Raw genomic sequence first — 16,690 nt, 5'->3', positions numbered from 1 at the left:
TAAAAGAGGAAGGAAAAAAAGAAAGAAAGAAAGAAGGTGAGTGCTTTTCCTTCTGGGGAGCCTATTTTCACGCCTCATATTGATAAGGATCACGCACAGATACTTGAGTCAAGGATCAAGCCGCAATAGAACTGACAGGCCTCCCGTTGCCCTTTAAATCCTTTTGAGAAACAGAGATTACGCCTACACACGTACACGTGCTGTCACATACGCTTTGCATGCCTGACCTTTAGTGTTTTAATTGGAAGACATATAGAACTTTAGCTAAATAGATCCCCCAAAAAGCTTTATTCTCACATGTTCACACTCATATTGTAGTGATGAAGCAATCAAGCAACACACCTAGATTATGCAAGCTCACACCAGCCTGCCCAGTCACAGTCACAGTCAACTTGCAAGTGCAACAGTCTTGCAAATAAAACATACTGCTCAGTGCCCACATACACACACATACACACACACACACACTCTGACCCACTCACATGCGTCAGCAAGTGAACCCCTACTGACAGCCGACATTATGACAGCGAATGACACAGAAGCGAGGCACGGTACGTAAGGGGTAGATGACTCAACCGAGGTGTTGTGAATGTCTGCATGTCTCCCATAGCAATTCTCCAGAACTCGTTCTATTCTAGTTCATCTAATCCTTTATTAATATTAGTCATTCTTGAATTGTATCTAGTCCGAGAGGAGTCCAAAATGATTCATCCTTCTTGTACCAATAGCATTCTTAAGAACAACACTGAGCTGACGTTCTGGCTTTAAGAACAGATGGGTTTGAAGGATCTATATCCAATTAGAGCATTAGTGGCTTGGATGCCCATTTCTCCAGCATAATTACGTTTTTTCCCCCATGCTTGGCCTCAATTAAGTGATTGTGCACTTCAGCGCCTCATTATCCCTACAAGCATGTGAAATTAGGAGCTGAAGAAAAGGACAAGAATCTGAAAACTGAAAACAACTAGTCTTTATTAGTGCTGTCATGACTGTCAACAAATGGCGGCCATCTTGTTTTGAAATGGTGCTGAGGCAGCGGTGCAGGGGACAATTTACTAATATGTAGAACATTCATTGCTGTATTTCATAGTGATCATAGAATAAATACTCTCCAATCTGAAGTGTCACACCAATAACCGATAACACAACTACAATAGAGAGATGGGTCATTCTAACTTTTCAATTTGCAGGATACATACTATACTGGCATGTCAAACATAATGGTAAATATAAAGCTTCAACAGCCGGTTAGCTTAGCTTAGCACTAAAACTGGAAATGGGCAGAAACACTGAGCCTGGCTCAGTCCAAAGATAACAAAATCAGCCAACCAGCACCTCCAAAGCACACTAAATAACATGTTCTTTGTTTGTACAAAAACATAGGTGTAAAAAAAAACAATTCACTGTGTTAAGGGTTATGTCCGATACTTATGTCCGATAGCCTCTTTCCAGTCTTGAAGCTAAGCTAAGGTAACAAGCGTCTGGTTGTAGCCTTTTGTTTCATGGAAGACATTAAGAGATCGGTATCAATCTTCTCATCTATCTCTCTGTGAGGAAAGGAATAAGCTGATTTCCTAAAATATCAAATGAGTCCTTTGTTCTGTCGGCACTGTACTGACTTACAAAATGTGTTTATTGTTAAATGTTTTAAGAATCTCATATCTCAGTAATACTTATAGAAAGAATATGAGTAGAAGTATATATTTCTTAGAATTCCACATTATTTTTTTCTTTTACAAATCAAAGATGATTTCCCATTAGAATTCAGCATTTCCTACATTGATACGGTGGAGTCCGCTCAAAGCTCAGTTCAATTCGCTGTTCCAGAAGACTCCAGAAATACACAGCAGATTACTAAAGGCACACTTGAACTTCCGGCTAACAAAGTAGTTGACACGTGATAGGATAGAGCTGCTGCCGGACAAACACGTGATTGTGCCCTGACTCGCATGACCATGTCAAGAGGATTTAATCAAATACTGTACTGCAAGTGACTTCAGTCAATTTAACCATGCATGGCTTATAATTTACAATGATTGCGTAAAACTGTGAAAATCAAGAGTGGCACATAGACAACTAAGATATATTTACAACATGCTGAGGAACCACTCAACTGAAAACACGTTTTGGCCTCGATTCCCATAATGCACTCATCCTACACCACGGAGTACCTTCTGCTCTGTGGAACTCGACGCAGTCTTGTGAAGTTGCATCCATATGAGACAAAACACTACGGTAACACCAGCAAACCAGCCCCCACACCTCCGGAGATAAGCAGGCCAAAAGTGTTTGGTTTCCACGTCGTTATTAGGCTGAGACAATGAACGGACACAATCGCATATCCACAAACGCGCGCAGGCGAACAATCGAGCATCACACAAAATCACTCAAGCGTGCATACGATTTCCCAACAAAAGACCAGTTGATAAGAAATGTGTGCATTCAGCCAAACAAGAATACACACATGCAGACACAGTCACATATATACACCGTGCACACACATACTGGGTATTCAGCTTCAGAGTCAAGTGTCCATTGTTTGTGTGTGTGCTCTTTGACGTCCATTTAAACAACCTAAATTATCTTTCTGGCCCACCTCTCCACTAAAGAAAGCTTGATAGTAATGACACTGCCATTTTAAAATGCAGCATAAGTGACCACATCCACTTATTCAGCGGTTAAATGTGTGCAGATGTTGTCACAGTCTATTTGGGGGTAAACCGATGCGCTTATTACAACTAATAACATGCTATCCTCCTTTCAGAGTGCTTTGCAAGATGCTAGTGGGGAAAAAAACACAGAGCTGAAAACTCCTGATGTTATCTTTACAGTGACCTATTTCAATGAGGATGTTGGCGTTCTATTTATACAAGACGGATTGCATAAATTACTGGTAGGAGTACTGTGTTGAAAGAACAATCTGTGGTGTTTAAGAAAACTAGTTCTTACCTCTCCTAAATGGGGAGTAGGATTAAATCCACAAAGATTGCAAACTGCCTTCTCGCACATGGTGCACAAGCTGTAGTTGGGCGTGTCTGCTGATCCAACGTTCAGCTCCACATTACAGAGGGGGCAGCTTCCCTTTGCTGTTGAGGCTGGGTCAGGTGCAGGTGCAGGTACAGGTGCAGGTGCAGGTGCTTGTTTGGCTGCTGACACTTTCTCTTCCTGCTCCACAGAAATGGTTCTGAGGGGTTTCTTGGACTTAGCAGGTGGGGTGTCAGGGGCAGAGTCGGAATCAGGAGGAGACCCAGGAGCAGAGAATGGGGAGTCAGGTGGTGAGCCGGGGCCAGAATCCAGAGGGGAACCTGGTTCAGAGCCTGGCGGCGACCCAGGTGGAGGAACCGCCGCCTTCTCGTTCTCTCCAGAGACAAGATTGGTGGCCGAACTCAAGAACGACGATCCAAAGCTGAACATCTGAGAAGCAGCAGCGGGAGGTTTTGCCGATTCTGTCAACCCTCCAAAACCTCCAAACAACTTCCCAGCCACTGACTCCTCCTGCTTTGGCGCGGCCTGCGCTTGAGGCTTCGACGATTCCATCAAGCCACCAAACCCACCAAACAGTTTCCCTGTAACGGACTCGGCAGCTTGTGAAGCAGACGCAGGAGGTTTGGCGTCTGTTAAGCCTCCCAGACTGATACCTCCCAAGCTCCCAAAAAAGCTGGACTCCTGTTTGGCTTTAGCTGGAGACTGCTGTGGACTGGACTTTGGCTGGATGGGTCTGCCTGTCTTGGGGTCAATCTTGGGGGATCCCCCCAATGAGGAGCCGGGGGAAAGCGGTCCAGGAGAAGTAGGACCTGGGGATTTCTGCCTCGGTGTGGTTGGCGGCGTTAACCCTTGGTCGGTAGTACTCTGCTGCTTTATCAGCAGCTTGCCAGGCTTGCCAGGTGCCTGTCTCTGGGGCGAGGGCGGGGCCGAGCCTTGTTTGGGTTTTGTCATGCCAGGGGGATCCACATCTCCCATCGCTCGCTGCATCTGGCAGTTCAGGCACAACCACTCTTTACCCTATGCATAAAACAAAAGATGGGTTAGATTTGACTGGAACTAATTTCCACACTGTTGTTCAATGGCATGTGTAATTATAGGATAAACACAGGCAAGCATAACCAATTAAATCCCTAAAATACCCCTTTTTATTTTTGTTTAGCGTAAAATAAAGAGAAATTCAGAGACTTGTCCACTAATTAGTATTTCAAATGATGTTGAATCCTGTTTTCTCTTGCCAAATTGTTTCTTTTAACATGAGAGAACAGTAAATACTAATAAGAAAAAAAAGAAAACATGTATATTACTTGTTTGTTTTTTCTGCATATGATTGTTTCAATTCAGCAATAACACAAAGTCTGTTAGCAGAAAGGCAAATACTACTCATGTATCAATGATGTTTGTACAGCACATGGTCACCAGAAAAAGCCTGGCTACACCGCTGTGCTCTTTGTTACGTGCCCAGTGTATCTCAGTCTCCACTGTGTGCAAACCACAGTGTTTAAAAGGGCCAATGTTGACAATTTGATCACTATCGAGAACAAAACAATGTGTATATTGGTACTGTAACTGCAAATGGCATTTACTTTTTAGAGACATTATTCTGAATTCAAAATCGACAAATATCAGATTCCTGAAGTGATCGATCTGCTAAAGAAATAACCCCAACTTTGACATGTATCATTATAAATCTCGATAAGAGGCTCTAGCAGAAGGAACCAGTCATTCTGCTGTGCTGTAATCATGGCCCAACAGTGTTTACCGTCCATGTGTGACCGAGTGTCGTCACAGGCTGGCACAGTATCTTCCTGTGGCCATGACATGAGTCACCTTGATCAACATTCCCTGGGTCCATACGGTCCCTCTGTTCCTCAAATTATGCCTCTATGAGATGCATTCCCTTTGCTTGGCTCAGAGAACAGCAATATGCTGCTAACAGGCTAGAGTGTCTTGGATTCAACAATAGAGTACAATACATATGTGGTCTTATTTTTTTAAATCTTATTGTTTATTCATTTCAAACATGCAAATCTTAAAAAATGTCCATTGTTTCCAATAGATTTTTGCGAGAAAAACTACATCTTAGTCTGAATATAGCTGTAATAACCTTTTAGGATTACATGTTTGCAGAACAATGTGGATTGAGCAAAGAGAATTGATATTTCAAAAACACACCATTTAATAATGTGTGACCTTTCATACGTCTGACATCAATAACATGGTCTCTCTTGTGTATTATTAGATGAATGCCAGTATACCCAGCAGCTTATTGATGAAATTAGAAAGATTTTTCTAACTTTGAAAAGAAAACAAAAGAAGAAGAAGAACCAATCACTTACCGCCGAGTCTGGGGGGCTGAATCCACAGAGGCTGCAGACCTGGTTCTTACACTCAGTGCAGTTATTGTAATTAGGTGGGTCCTTAGACCCAATGTTCAGCTGGGTGGTCTTACACAGTGGACATAGTCCACCTCCAGGCTTTCCAGCCCCCTGCTGACCAGGAGGACCTCCGCTCTTCGCTGGTTCTCCAGGATGAGCCCCAGGGCCTGGTGGCCCTTGCTGTTTGGGTCCAGGCTTCCCAGGTCCTTGTTGAGGGGGTCCACCTTTTTGCTGGGGAGGGCCACCCTGTTTGGCGCCTTGACCTGGTGGTCCTTGACCTGGTTTGGGGCTCTGTTGCACTGGGAGTCCCTGGCCTGGTTGACCTTGACCTTGCCTGGGGGCCTGCCCAGGGGGTCCTTGGCCAGGAGGCCCTTGGCCGGATTTTGGCCCCTGGCCTGGTTGTCCCTGTCCTTGCCTGGGGGCCTGCCCAGGGGGTCCTTGGCCAGGAGGACTCTGACCTGGTGGTCCCTGACCTTGCCTGGGTCCTTGTCCAGGGGGTCCTTGGCCAGGAGGACCCTGGCCTGGTGGTCCCTGACCTTGCCTGGGTCCTTGCCCAGGGGGTCCTTGGCCGGGAGGACCCTGGCCTTGGGGTCCCTGACCTTGCCTGGGTCCTTGCCCAGGGGGTCCTTGGCCAGGAGGACCCTGGCCTGATTTGGGCCCCTGGCCTGGTTGTCCCTGTCCTTGCCTGGGGGCCTGCCCAGGGGGTCCTTGGCCAGGTGGTCCCTGACCTTGCCTAGGTCCTTGCCCAGGGGGTCCTTGGCCAGGAGGACCCTGGCCTGATTTGGGTCCCTGGCTTGGTGGTCCCTGACCTTGCCTGGGTCCCTGCCCAGGGGGTACTTGACCTGGCTTTGGCCCCTGTCCAGGAGGGCCCTGACCCTGTTTTTGAGGTCCTCCCTGTTGTGGTCCCTTTGGACCTGGCCCTTGCTGAGGGCCCTTCCCTGGTGGCTTTCCTCCTTGCTTGGAATCGGATGTTGTAGATACATCTCCCTCTTCCTCATCCCCAAATAGTCCAAACTTTGGGATGTTGACAGTATCGCCCATGGAGGATATGGAGGAGGAGACAGATGAGGTCATAGATGACACAGCACTGAGGGGGTTGGCCCCGCTGAGGAAGCTGGAGCCAAACATGCCGGACGACTTGGTCTCTGGGTCTTTTGGCTCCTGCCGGAATCTGGATTCAAAAAGGCTGAGGGACGAGGGGCTGCGGCCTGGTGTGGGCTTGCGAGGTAGACCCTGGTTGAAGGCGTCTACAGTTCGACTCTTACTGAGACCTGTAGGGCCCCTGGAGGCCCCTACCTGCTGGGAACGCAGATGGGTATCGGATTCTGATGTTCTGAAAAACAGAAAAGCAGAGACAGTTTTTGTTAGCACTGCTTTTATTGCTATTGTTGATTTGTGTTTACTTTGGCAATGTGACAAAATTGTATAAGCCAAATCTATACCAACTCAGCAGCAACAGCTGACCCAGCGCCAAAATAAAAACAGGCCCAACGTTTAATGAAATATACTTCAGCTCCTTTCTCTTCCCTTCATTTGCCACTGTAATTTGTTTGATGGGGATCAAGCTCATGAAGACTACAATCTAAATAATTAGATACTCAAACAAACACATCACTCGTGCTGTCTGAAATAAATTAACAAAGTATCAGTAATGTAGTATTTGTAATGCATGTACTATTTTACCATCTCAAAAAAAAAGCTCATTTGCTTCTACTGAAGCTTCATTGTGCTAAGTTAAGGCCATAGAACTAGCTCTTTGTTAATATCGGGGCCTTTCAACACACCAGTGAACACAGAGTGTGTAGCTAGCAGCCCTGGGGTGAAGCTGAAAGGAAAGTGACTACCGCTGAATGACATGGAGTGTAGATCGGTGAGATAGAAAGGGAAATGCTCGCCTCCATGAGGGTAAGATGAGACATCTTTGTGAGCTCAGACTGAGAGGCAACATACACAACCTACACACACTGCTAGGCACAAGCGTGAAAGTCAACGGGATCCTTCGAGAAATGCATCAACGGACTAATGGGCTAATGCTTTGTTATTGTATGACGATGTGTGTATGCAACATACAGACCTAGTGGTTTCTTAGGCTGCTGTCTGAAAGTCCCTGGTGCTTCTGCCATTACTTCTGAGATAAATTACATTATGTGGCAATAAAGTTTAATGCTGTAATGAAAACAGCATTTGATTATGTTTTATAGTGAGCACTGAGTAATACAAGACTATGCATGATAAGCGCCTGGACAACGTTGTAAGCAGTAGTGTTGCAATGTCCCCGCTTATTGGCCCGTCCACTGCAGCGGGGTTTTTTCAGCACCGCGCACAGCAGCAGTGTATTTCAGCACCATGGACAGCGACCAGACTCCAGGACCGATATCTCGACAGAATACTATGAAATCCGACAAAACTAAAATCAGAAAGCAGCAGGAGGGTAGCCTAGACTGATGACATTAATGCTGCTGTTCTATTTATAGTCATATTAATATTAATGCACTCCCCCCCACCATCTCTAGCTCAGATATAAATAACATGTCTCCCCAATTGGAGCCAATTAGCGGTACCGCACATTATGTCACGTTATCAGATATCGAGTAACATTCACGTCTGAAGCATAATGGAATTGGCATGTATTGTTTTCATTGGCAGCTTTCTACCTCCCCCTCCACAACACAGCACATTTCCCACGCAACCGATTTAAATCCAACGTATATGCGAAATCCTGAGGAGTAAGTAGTCTGGCAATATTAGAGAGCGGAGACACAGATCATTAGGTTAGCGGCCAGTGTTACGCTGGGTGTTCAAGCGTCGTTCAGATGGGTAGGTGGAAAAAAAAAACACTGGGCACGACAGATTTTCTTACCCAGCAGGCATTTCGAAAATTTCGCACAAATACTGGAGGTGTGTCTCTTACTCTCTGATCTCACACTGAGAGACACAATCGTGGACACTGATTAAAACCATTCACCATTTCAGACTGATTTCACACCTCAAGTCTTAGAGAATCATCGTATAGCGAGCAGCTAAAAAGAGGTCTGTGCATCCATGTAAAACAGGATACACAGCGAGATAATCAATTGATTTTTTTTTTTTTTGTTATGCAGAGTATCAGATGTTAATGATAATCCATTACAGTGAGCTCTAAGAATAGAATCATTTCTTGGCGCGGATGGAAGGCTCAAACATGGGCGTGAACGAGCTCGCTGCCTCCGTACAGCATCTTCCAAATGATGCTTCACACTACCACAACACATTCACTCGTTCTCTCTCACGTATCACAGCCGGGTTAGTGTGGATAATTTAGGTGCAACAAAAATAAAATTAAGAAAAATGCTGGTGAATATAGCCCTGCCTTCGTGCAGCTGCTGCGCCTCCGGGCTGCCTGCCTTGCGCCCTTGACATCGCCGCGGCGAGCTGCCTCCGCTGCTCCTCGCTGAGTTCACTCAGGTTGACCGGAGTCCCATCGGGGACCCGGACGAAGCCGCCCTTCCCGTCAGGTGCCAGACCCTCTGGTAGCCCAGACGGCGGCCCTTCGCCTCCTTCCAGGCTCGCTTCGTTCCCCATGATCGACCCCTCCCGTCCCTGTGTTCGGATCAATGTAGGATCCGAGCCGTCTCCGCGTTTTTATGTCCAAAGCGCGCAGCGAACACGGTGTCCCTCGGTGTCTCGACGCATCTCAGATGGTTTATTTTCAGCGGTTATTGTCCTTCCATGTGCTGTCCCTCCATTTCCCTCGTTTCTCATTGTTTTTCTGTGTCGCGCATCTCTGCAGCTGTACGTACACCACAGTCACCACAGTTTTCCGCGAGGGGGGTCTCCGTCTTACTATTGCTCACAGTCACAGAAGGTGGTTTCCGGTAGGTTTTACAAAATAAAATCTTAATTAGATTACATTAATGTAATTATTCAGTTTAAAGACACTGGAAAAAAATAACTACATAACGTATAACCTACAATTAACAGACACAATGAAGACAGTGATACTTGCATACACAGTATAGCCTATACTACTACACAATGAATAGGTATTTAGGTCGTGTATACCAGATGAGCGGAACACAATTCAAAGCTTCACTGGAAAAAAAATCAGTTCGAGTTTTCCGCCACCATTCTAGCACTTCATTCATTAAAACCTCTAATATAACATTTTGAGGGATTTATATTGAAAGCAAACTTGTATTACTTCCGTTCCGTTCTCTGTAGCGCACATCCTCTCGACTTTTCTGCTCACCGCGCATGTTCCGCTTGTGACAGGTGATCAGAAGACATCAGCGGAGGAAAATATGTTTTTAAAGGGGACTTCCTGAGCTAAATGTGTCTGTTTTGATTGTCTAAATAATCGAGGCTGATGGGAACATAAAAGGACAGGTTGGAACATTGAAGCTTTTCTTTTATGTGGTCATTTATTAAGGCTAAAGTAGAAAGAAGAGATTTGTAGATATTGTTTGTAGGTCAGGTATCTGGGGCTCAAGCGAAAGGCTTATATACTGTATGAGCATACACCCCACCTCTCCACATACAAAGTATCAGTATTGGGATATCACAGGATGAGACATTGTAATAAATAATATGTGCATTTTTATCCATCCTGACCAGCCATTCAGATCTCAGAGCAACCAAAACCGTTCGAGCAATCTCATTCAAAATGCCATATATCTAATTTTAGGGGAAATTGCTACCATAAAATATTCAAATACACAGATAAAACATCTCTGAAGGTCTTCAGATGACTCATAGCATGAATAATATCTCTGCTTTGTTCTTTTTTTCCAGTTGGCAGCTGTAGGATGTCTTATTTTATATCTCAACTCTTTATATTCTCAAATATGTTAATGTGCAACTGAAGGCTGGCAGAAGCATGTGCGGAAATCAATTTGGCTATAAATTACAAGGAACTCTTTATCTCTTGTCTGCTGTTGTTCTCATGGAGAACCCTGCATGTGATCCAATGAGTGTGATTATAAAAGATCACCAATGAATAGACAACACAGAGGTTGCAGTATGTTGCATTACCAATACTTGTACATCAAAACAAAAATGGTACAGCGCAAATGTCTTAGATCAGACCACATGCTGAAAATGACAGCAGAACAAACCTACAATATATTTAGCGCCACTGTACAGAGAATATGCACAAGCAGTCACCAGATCCAGCGAGGAGGATATTAAAATACGTCGCCTCTGCTGTACATCAAGCTGATGTGCTGCAATCTGACAGCGAGTGCTCATTTGCTCTGTTGTCTGTGGAGCTCTGGGGCAGATGTGTCCTCTATTCACCCAGCTCAGAGCCCTCGGTACCTGGGCACGGGTGGAGAGGAAGATCGGGTGACTAGTCTGTATCTCAGCCAAAGTTCAATATTTATTTGTTTCCATCCTTTTTATTCCCTTACTACATTAAAAACATCTGAATAAAAGCATCAACGACTATGTGACACAACAGATCATTTAAACCCGGTGGTAAATGCGACGACAGCTCCAGCAAGTGGGACAAATGTATTAGATTTTGTGTGTACCAATTTGATTTGACTAAAAAATGACAACACAAATAGCACAATTGGAATCATTAGGGGAATGCACATCAAGTATGTTATGTATGTTATTATCGTTTGACATTTTGGGAAAGACACCTAATAGATTTCTTGCTGAAGATTGATAAACTACCACTTTCATGTCTGAACAGTAGAGAGAAAGCTAAAACCAGGATATGGTAATAGCTTCCTTTGAGTAGCTACGGTGTGTGAATGTTGTATGAATGTTAGTTGTGCCTGATGGGCAGGTGGCACCTTGCATGGCAGCCCCTGTCATCAATGTATGAATGGGTGAATGATGACATGTAGTGCTAAAGCGCGTTGAGTAGTCGGAAGAAAAGCGCTATACAAGTACAGTCCATTTACCATTCCAGTCTTTATGCTGAGCTAAGCTAACCGTCATCTGGCTCTGCAGTGGCTTCTTCCAGACATCTTCTCATCCATCTCTCAGCAAGAAAGAAATATATTCCTCAAAGGTTCAAATTGTCCCTTTAATACAGTAGAGGTGGTAAAATGGTCAAGTGAATATGTTGTTGACCTTGTTGCGGCCACATGGTTCAAATTCCAGCTTCACTATTTTTTTTCATGCTTTGCTTTATTTCCCCCAGCTATCATATCACTTTTCTTTAAACTGTACATTTAGAATCATATTTTCTTGAACCCTACAGCACTTTGCGTTCCTATATATAGATACGCTTCATTTTTTTTATAGTTGTCTCCCTCTTTCCTTTCAGTCCTTATTCTCCTCCTCGCCTCAGTGTCTAGTGTAGGCAGAGGTGAGTCTTGGTTTCTGTCTTCAGTGATATACAATGGTAGTGGAGCGATGGCTCTGCTCCTCCCCTTCTTCCCGCTGATCGCTGAAGCATGGCCTGATTGTCTCTACGCTGTGAGGCGGAAGCAGCCCGTACATGCATGCTCGCTCTCTCCCCCCCCCTCTCCCTCTGTATATCTCACCCACACATTCACATAAACACACTGACTGAAGCATCCAGCCGTGCGATAGCAAACGCATTCACCCGGACAGACAGACGGACACACACACACAGGTGTAAACACACAACATCAAACACAGGCCTGGGGACAAGCACTCTCTGAGGCATGTGCAAACCCTGCAGTTTATACAGAGACACACACACACACACATACACACACACACCTGCATACAGTGTACACAGAGTAGACTCACTACAATGCTATCAGGGCCCTTTAAACACATTTCTGTTTTAGAGCAAACAACCCAATGAATTTGTATCCGTTATTGAAACGTACCAGTGACCGAAGAAGTACTCAGATCCCAGATAAGCCTTCAAAATTCTACATAATGTACAGAAGTATGTGGAAGAGTAAAAGTACTCATTTCCAGCATATCATTTTTTATGTACAATGTTTCCTTCTGAAATGTAGTATAGAAGTAAGAAGTATATTAAGTACAAATACCTTAAAACTGCACATAAGTGCCATAGTTACTTCCCACCTCTGAATGTATATTTGACACACAGCTTGTGTGAGCTGTATTTGTGCCGTGTAGCCTGGTCAATGTAACTTGAGGCTGGTAACCGGATAACACACACTGCACTGTGTTCATTAAATTTGAATACTCAGTTGGGGTACGAGGCAAAGCCACTAACAAAGGCAATTTCTTTTGCTGCTGCAGAGATCGGTGGCAGTTGAACTACTAAACCTAGCTTTAAAGTACAATACAAGTTGCAGGTTTACCCAAAAACACCTATGATACCTTTTTAAGACATATATACACAACAGCTCTTTCTCCCCTGTGAGACGGTGAAGTTTCTGTTTCAAACAATGTACTAGAACCTTCCCTAGAGAGCTTTAGCATCATAATCCCCTCTTCTATCCAGAATCAAGTGGTTACTTCTTCAAAAGACAAGCAAAAATTACTGACATACCTTCACTTTAGTGTGTTCCAGGCAGGAGTTTGTATCCTCGAAGTCACCGTGTGAGGAGGTGAGGCAGTTCCCTGGAGACAGCGTACTTGTACGTGATGTTTAATTTCTGGTATATCAGGACTGAGCCTTTCTCATCCCTATTACCAACCTGACACACCTAACACCGCCCCTCAATGCCAATTTCTCCTGACCAGCGAGACGCTGTGGACTAAAAATACCTTTCAAATCATGGAGGCTCCCTTCCTTACCTCACTCAATCTTACTATCTACATGCCTGCGCACAGGCGCACCTGCTGCCAACACACACACACACACACACAAGCTGTGACACAAAGACACACTCATGCACAGACATAATCCTCTTTCCTTCTGAGAGATAGGCCAATCACACACTGCTCTGCGATGTAAGCTGTTTTTTTCCGTACACACAGTGCATTAAGTCCTGCTGTAACTCTCTGCTGTAGTTGAGGGTCAAGTTAACTCACTGGCAATCAACTGAAACAACAACAACAACAAAATACAAGAAGAAAAAGGTTTCCAAATCAATTATTCATCTGTTGCCAAACTACAATACTTTCTCTTGCAGCAGCCACAAACGCCCCCAAAGGTGCACTGAGAAGCCCTAACTCCACCATCTGTTGAGCCCAGGAAACACACATAAATTAAGTGGATGACATTACAGGAAACATATATGTCTGCAGTACATCTTTCAGCCGTCTTTCTGTTTCACCGCATGTAGAGGCAGTTTCCTTCCAGCTAGATTTCTCTGTGAATAATTGTCCTCGCTCTCCCTGAAGACAAACAAAGGCATCTGATTCTGGTACACAACACAATGCCGGCGTTGTACAAGTCACTTCTGTTTCATACAAATACACAACAGTACAAATACACAAGGCACCAGCATGCAGAGTCAAGAAGAAATATGTGCTTTGAACTGACGAAAAGCTTGAATTAATGCTCGTCTCTGAGATTTAGTGACATGAAGTGTGTCGAAAAGCTAAATCACACATGACGTGCTGATGTCTGGCGGCTCAACAGCTCGTCTGTTGCACATTGCCTCACCTGCATCTCCTCGTCATGAGTGAGGTGGATTTAATAGAAAAGGTTCATGGAGTAACTAAGGGATCATAGTGTTCACTTCTCCTGTCAAGTCCAAATCAATGTAAGGAAGTCCTAAAAATGTACCCATCAAGGATAAAGCTTATCATTTTCGGACAGTGAAACAGATATGCAATTAGTGTCTGTAAGATTTATTTTAAGGAGGTTGTTGTGGTCTGTGGGGGAAGGGCGTGGGAAGGTGACTTTAACTGGGAACTGTTAATAGGATTTACTGGCCACAAAACTATTGGTGAACAAATACACCCATAATTGTAGTTGTACATCTAGAAGGTAGCCACAGTGACATCCCTGATTTAACTGTAGCAATTCTCAGTTTGTTCCAGGCACTCTTTTTCACACTGAGATCACTCAGACAGTGTGACAGTTCTCTGATGTCTTGTTCCTTGCAAGTTTTTATTCCTGTGAGTATACCAGACAACTTCTTTGTCTCTCCAACGGAGGCTGCCGGTGCTAATTAACAAGGTTTTTCCACAGTGTTTCACACAAGAGCTGCTGCCGGAAATGAAAACACATCACCGTTGAAAGACTCACCTAAAACCGGCGTTTATAAGAGCCAAAAAGCCTGCAAGAATGGACATTGCGCTTAAGATGCATCATGGTGTTATAGCTCACATCTGACTCATGCCTGTGTTATCCATGCGATTCATTTGCTTCGGACAAATGTGGGATTTGAGAGAAACCTTTCAATGCGTGGCTCACCAGTATAATGGATGTGTGTCGTCTCCTCCTCTCCTCCTCACCCACTCTTACTCCACATTCATCTTTCTAAGTGAATTGACAGCAGCTGACATCCTTACTAATGCTGCTCCGGGGTCTAATGGGCTGATTCATCAGAAGTGGAAGCGGACTCAGATGAGTCGTTCAGGAGAAGGAAAATAAGATCGTTTTAGAAAGAAAAGGGGTGAGAGATAATGTCAAAGTAATGCGGTTTGAATGCCAATCAAGTCATAAACAACCCCACAGCTCATGAATCATCAACAACACACACCTGTTGTCAAGGTAGTGCGTCATTACCTGTGACTTCATCACTTGGCAACAGCGGGGGTAAGTCCCTTGAGTTAAGCTAGACTAAATACAGATGAGTCACACTGACGGCAAAATGTGAGCACAGATAAACAAGACATGAAGCTAACGAAAGGTTTACACAAAGTAGTCCAAGGCCAACTGTCTCTATGGGCTTTGCAGTTTCCAAATGCTGCCTCACTAAAAAGTGACGTTTTGACCAGAAAGCTTCGGCAGTCCATGGCGCTGCAGCCCAGAGTGAATCAGTATTCTCATCAGAGACGGACATGAATAGGTCATCGATCACCTCATCAATCCCAAGGAATCAGTGAGCGGAGAGGTCAAACTGGTGTGAGTCACTTTACATCCCTCCCTGCACGCAGGCCTGCTGCACTGCTGTGTAAGGCTGTCTCCGTTTATGACTCCCAACCTTGTAGCGCGGCGTTGAGGAGGCGGGATCACAGCCATAAATCATGGCTTCTTAACAACAGTCGAGGAAACAGCACTCCCAGAGGGCACGGTCTATAAAGTGAAACCCCAGGGAATATATGTGCAGAGAGACAAAGCGCCTGGTTATGTAACGAAAATGAGAGTAGCTTTTATTGTAGTCGAAATAGATATACTTTGTAGGTCGGTTATTGTTATTTTAAAAGGGACTGTATGTAAGTTATTGGTGTCGGCAGAGAGGTTTAACCTTGCAAAATAAAGGAAGATCCTCCACAGCATTAATAGGACTTCAGCTCATGATTTTTATTCATTATCAATTCATCTAACGATTAGTTTCTCCATTTATCGGTTAATCCTTTGCTCCATAAAATGTAAGAAGTTTCCATTATGTTTCCCCCGTCAGGGGAAGGCAATAAACGAGCAGGCAAAGAGAGTTGCACCTGCATCACAGTTATGGCTCAGTGGGGTTCGGTCTTGACGGAAAATGTCATCGAGCACCAAGGAGAGCTGCTCTGTATCAGATCCCTCCCCAGTTGCCATGGTTTCTGCGGCAGCTGCCACTCACCAACAGTGTTCCTAATTATGGGATCACTTGAATATTAGTTCAATGCACATGACAGTTCCCCGCAGCGCAGTGCAGCACACCTACAAAGCCTACAGCTGCAAGCTTTCACTTCATGTATATGTTCGTGAACTTTATGTGTGTCACCAGGAGAGAGAGAGAGAGAGAGAGAGAGAGAGCTTACCAGGGAAACCAGGAAGTGAGAAAAGACAGAGTGATGAGGATGGGGTGTTGCGATATACCGGTAATAATGAAATATTTATATCATAATACACATATGAATAATATCGAGGGGGAGGGGGCGAGCACTGAGCTCAGCAACCTGCTGTGTCCTCCTCTCGGCTTGCCCACAGACTTGATTTCCCACAATCCATTGGGCTTCCTCCTGGGCAAGAATGAATGAGTGAGCTTCTGATTAGAGCCTGTTTTCAAGAGCAGCGAGGAGCTTTAGACATACACACACACACACACACACACACATATTGCAAGAGCACATACACACCATCAAATAATGTATAGCTGACGGCAACATGAAGATATGGAGGATATCAATTGACCTCTTTTATCTACACACACACACATGAAATAGTGGACTGGCATTTCCATCTAATTTCAATTCAATATGCGCTGAAGATGAAATGTAAATGCAAAATACCAGTTAGCGTTTTCATTTGATTTATCATTTTTAGATAAAACATCATCCATCAAACTAAAAATGAAAAGTCGTTCTTCTGTGGTGATGATGTTTCGAAAAATAACATTTTTCTG

General features: G+C 44.4%; 1 protein-coding gene across 1 annotated transcript in view; it reads right to left on the bottom strand.

The window, feature by feature from the left end:
- pcloa (piccolo presynaptic cytomatrix protein a) overlaps window positions 1–8,921 on the bottom strand; it is a gene marked incomplete at both ends in the record, with an annotated part of 49,909 nt that extends 40,988 nt beyond the window's left edge. The window contains 3 exons of the mRNA XM_079183939.1: window positions 2,950–4,002; window positions 5,322–6,693; window positions 8,710–8,921. Coding sequence (XP_079040065.1) covers window positions 2,950–4,002; window positions 5,322–6,693; window positions 8,710–8,921 — 2,637 coding nt within the window. The remainder of the gene's footprint in view (window positions 1–2,949; window positions 4,003–5,321; window positions 6,694–8,709) is intronic.
- Window positions 8,922–16,690: the final 7,769 nt, after the last annotated feature.

Source organism: Pholis gunnellus (genome assembly GCF_910591455.1).
Source record: "Pholis gunnellus genome assembly, chromosome: 22".
NCBI classification, from domain to species: domain Eukaryota; kingdom Metazoa; phylum Chordata; class Actinopteri; order Perciformes; family Pholidae; genus Pholis; species Pholis gunnellus.
This window is presented reverse-complemented; position numbering and strand designations above follow the sequence as displayed.